At 50.6% G+C, this 2,500-nt stretch overlaps 2 protein-coding genes across 2 annotated transcripts in view; one reads left to right on the top strand and one right to left on the bottom strand.

Moving 5' to 3' along the window:
* The window catches only part of LOC125949612 (neither inactivation nor afterpotential protein C), a 67,901-nt gene that overhangs the window by 5,669 nt on the left and 59,732 nt on the right, over window positions 1–2,500 (top strand). The gene's annotated exons all lie outside the window — the stretch shown is intronic.
* LOC125949643 (protein Wnt-6) overlaps window positions 1–2,500 on the bottom strand; it is a 19,926-nt gene that overhangs the window by 1,071 nt on the left and 16,355 nt on the right. Inside the window, exons 3-4 of the mRNA XM_049676894.1 lie at window positions 134–792; window positions 1–36 (exon numbers count right to left, since the gene is read on the bottom strand). The exon at window positions 1–36 is cut by the window's left edge and continues 1,071 nt beyond it. Coding sequence (XP_049532851.1) covers window positions 1–36; window positions 134–792 — 695 coding nt within the window. The remainder of the gene's footprint in view (window positions 37–133; window positions 793–2,500) is intronic.

Here is a 2,500-nt window from a genome sequence, read left to right as displayed (position 1 = left end):
ACACTTGCACTCCAACCGCATGAACTGCTTCACCGCCTGCAGCGACAAGAGAAAAGAGAGCGACCACCACCGGAGTGTTGAGGTGTTGCCAGGGCCTAGGGGGGCCGGGGACACCACCGGCCAGTGTACTTACCAGCCGGCCAGCGTTGCTGTTGTGCAGCCGGACCAGCGTCTTGATGTCGCTCTTCTTGCGCAACCGAGCGTCCAGGAAGTCCTTCGATTTGCGCACGCCAAAGTTGACGTTATCGTCGCAACCGCCCCACTTCCACTTTTCCTCCTGGCCGCTCGTCAGTATCGTCAGAGTGGCCGGTAGCTCCGGTCTGCTGCCACCTGCTGCCGGTCCTGGTCCGATTGTTGCACCACCGACCGCAGTCCGTGGCGGACCACTCGGTTTCAGATGTCGCTGGTTGCGACGCCTGTTGTTGTTGTTGGAGCCACGGCGCGGTTGCTGGCGGTGGCGGCCAGCCTGGCCTCTGTCCGGATTCGAGCCCGCACCTTCCATACTGTAGGACGGGTTGGGCTGGTACGGTGCGATCAGTATGCCGGCAACGTTGGTTCGGCTCGTTGGACTCGCTGGACCACCACCACTGGCCTGCTGTTGTCCCCTTCGTGCTGCTTGGCCACCACGGCGACCTACACCGGCACCGGCACCGTGTCCGCGGCCGTCCTCCTTCGCACGCGAATGCTTCTGACAGGAGCACTCGAGCAGATCGCCCATCGTGCAGGCCTTTGTCACCGCGTACGTAATACCGGCAGCCGTGATCGCGTGCACGAACGCCGTCTCGCGCGTATCTGTGGGAAATGAAACAACAACACAAAAAAGGACGGAAAACCGAAACGTTAGATCAACAAACTTAATGGCACATGATCGCGGATCGCGATTGATCGAACCGCATCGAGCAGAGGCGTAAAGCTACCAATTGCTGATCGATCTCGAGCACTCGATCGCGTTGCGTCGCATTTACATAAACTCCACTGAGGGGTGGATAAGTGCGTTCAAGTGTCAGGTAGTGGGGCCCCTAAGGCGTAAGTGAAAACATTTCAAAACACCCAAAAACCACGGAGCGCGAGCAGGAGGATAAGGAGTAGTAGAAGTAGTAGTAGGAACCGTGCCCGTGGTGCTAATTGGTGGCACCACATCAACATCTTTCACGCCGAAAGGTAAATAGCTGCCAAATCAGGTTGACGACGACGACGACGGCATCAGCGACACCAAACTTTTAAACATTTACTACACGCTACATGCCACACCGAGGGGCGAACGACTGTCAACATGGCTCATCATCATCATCGGCATCGGTATCGACCGAAACTATGTACTACCGTCGCCGTCGGGTTGAGCTAATATTTGTCCTGACGCCCAGCTTTTCGGCAGAAGGCCAGAGGCTTGGATGAAGTTGTGAAACTGTTACCGGTTGACGGCGCCTCACCGGCGATGGGTGTGGGATTGAGTTGTCGCACACACACGCACACACACACGGGCCTTCGTCATGGTAATGGAGCTGGCGCCCACCTACGCGCGACAGGCGCGCTTCGGACACTTTATGGGCCCCCGGGGAGGAAATTGCGCAAAATGGCAGCAATGGGGAAGCGGTTGCTGGTCCCGGTGTTGATTGATTCATTCGCCGGCTGCTGGGTTAGGTGTCGCGATGGGATGGCGACAGTGCGGTGTGATTTCCATAATCGCTTTGTTTGTTTACTGTTTCTGATTTTCTGTTTGATTTGTTCGCCTTACCAATTTCATCTTTGAAGTTTGAAGTAGCAGCAGCAGCAGCAGCAGAAGCAACGGCAAATGGTATGAATTAGCATTAACCAACTAGAGAGTAAGCTGTATATTGGTGGCTTGGCTTGCTCAACATTAGTAGCTGTTTTTTTACTTACTAAAATTTTCGCCCCCTTTTTGGTATGCTGGGCTTTTTAGGTGCTTTGTAAATTTCGCTACCCTTTAAAGGCGTTGTTAAATCGCTTATTGTTGACGTTGAGTTGACGTGTAGGTCAACTCTATGGGTCAGATTTGTTTTACAAAATGGTGGTGTCCTATTGGTCCTATCACGAATATCACGATTAAAATTAAATTGTTGGGTGAAATTTAAAGGGAACCAACAAAATTAACGATTTCTATCGAATCCAGACGATTTGTTAGCGAAATCCCGATTGAATGTGTTTAATTTTGAGGCAATTCGATGCAAATGATATAGCTGAGTCCTTTATCTAACAAAGTCCTTTAATACTGAGAAAGTAAGAATATCGACACCAACGATTCAGAACAGAAGCTAGATGATGGATTGATTCGGATCAACTCACAAAATACATTTTTAAAGAACAGATTTTGGAGAAGGTATGAAAAAAATTGGAAAATGATGTGAGAAAGATCACTTCTAATATCATTTGAGCAACATTCACAAGATGAATTACGGTAAATCGTTGACCCGATTATGTTACAACATGCCCCCCAAGATACAGCATTTTCTCTTTCGCCGTTAATATCAACATTAACAGA

Source organism: Anopheles darlingi, chromosome 2, assembly GCF_943734745.1.
Source record: "Anopheles darlingi chromosome 2, idAnoDarlMG_H_01, whole genome shotgun sequence".
In the NCBI taxonomy this organism is placed as follows: Eukaryota; Metazoa; Arthropoda; class Insecta; order Diptera; family Culicidae; genus Anopheles; species Anopheles darlingi.
The sequence above is the reverse complement of the archived record's forward strand: the minus strand, read 5'-3'. Positions and strand labels throughout refer to the sequence as shown.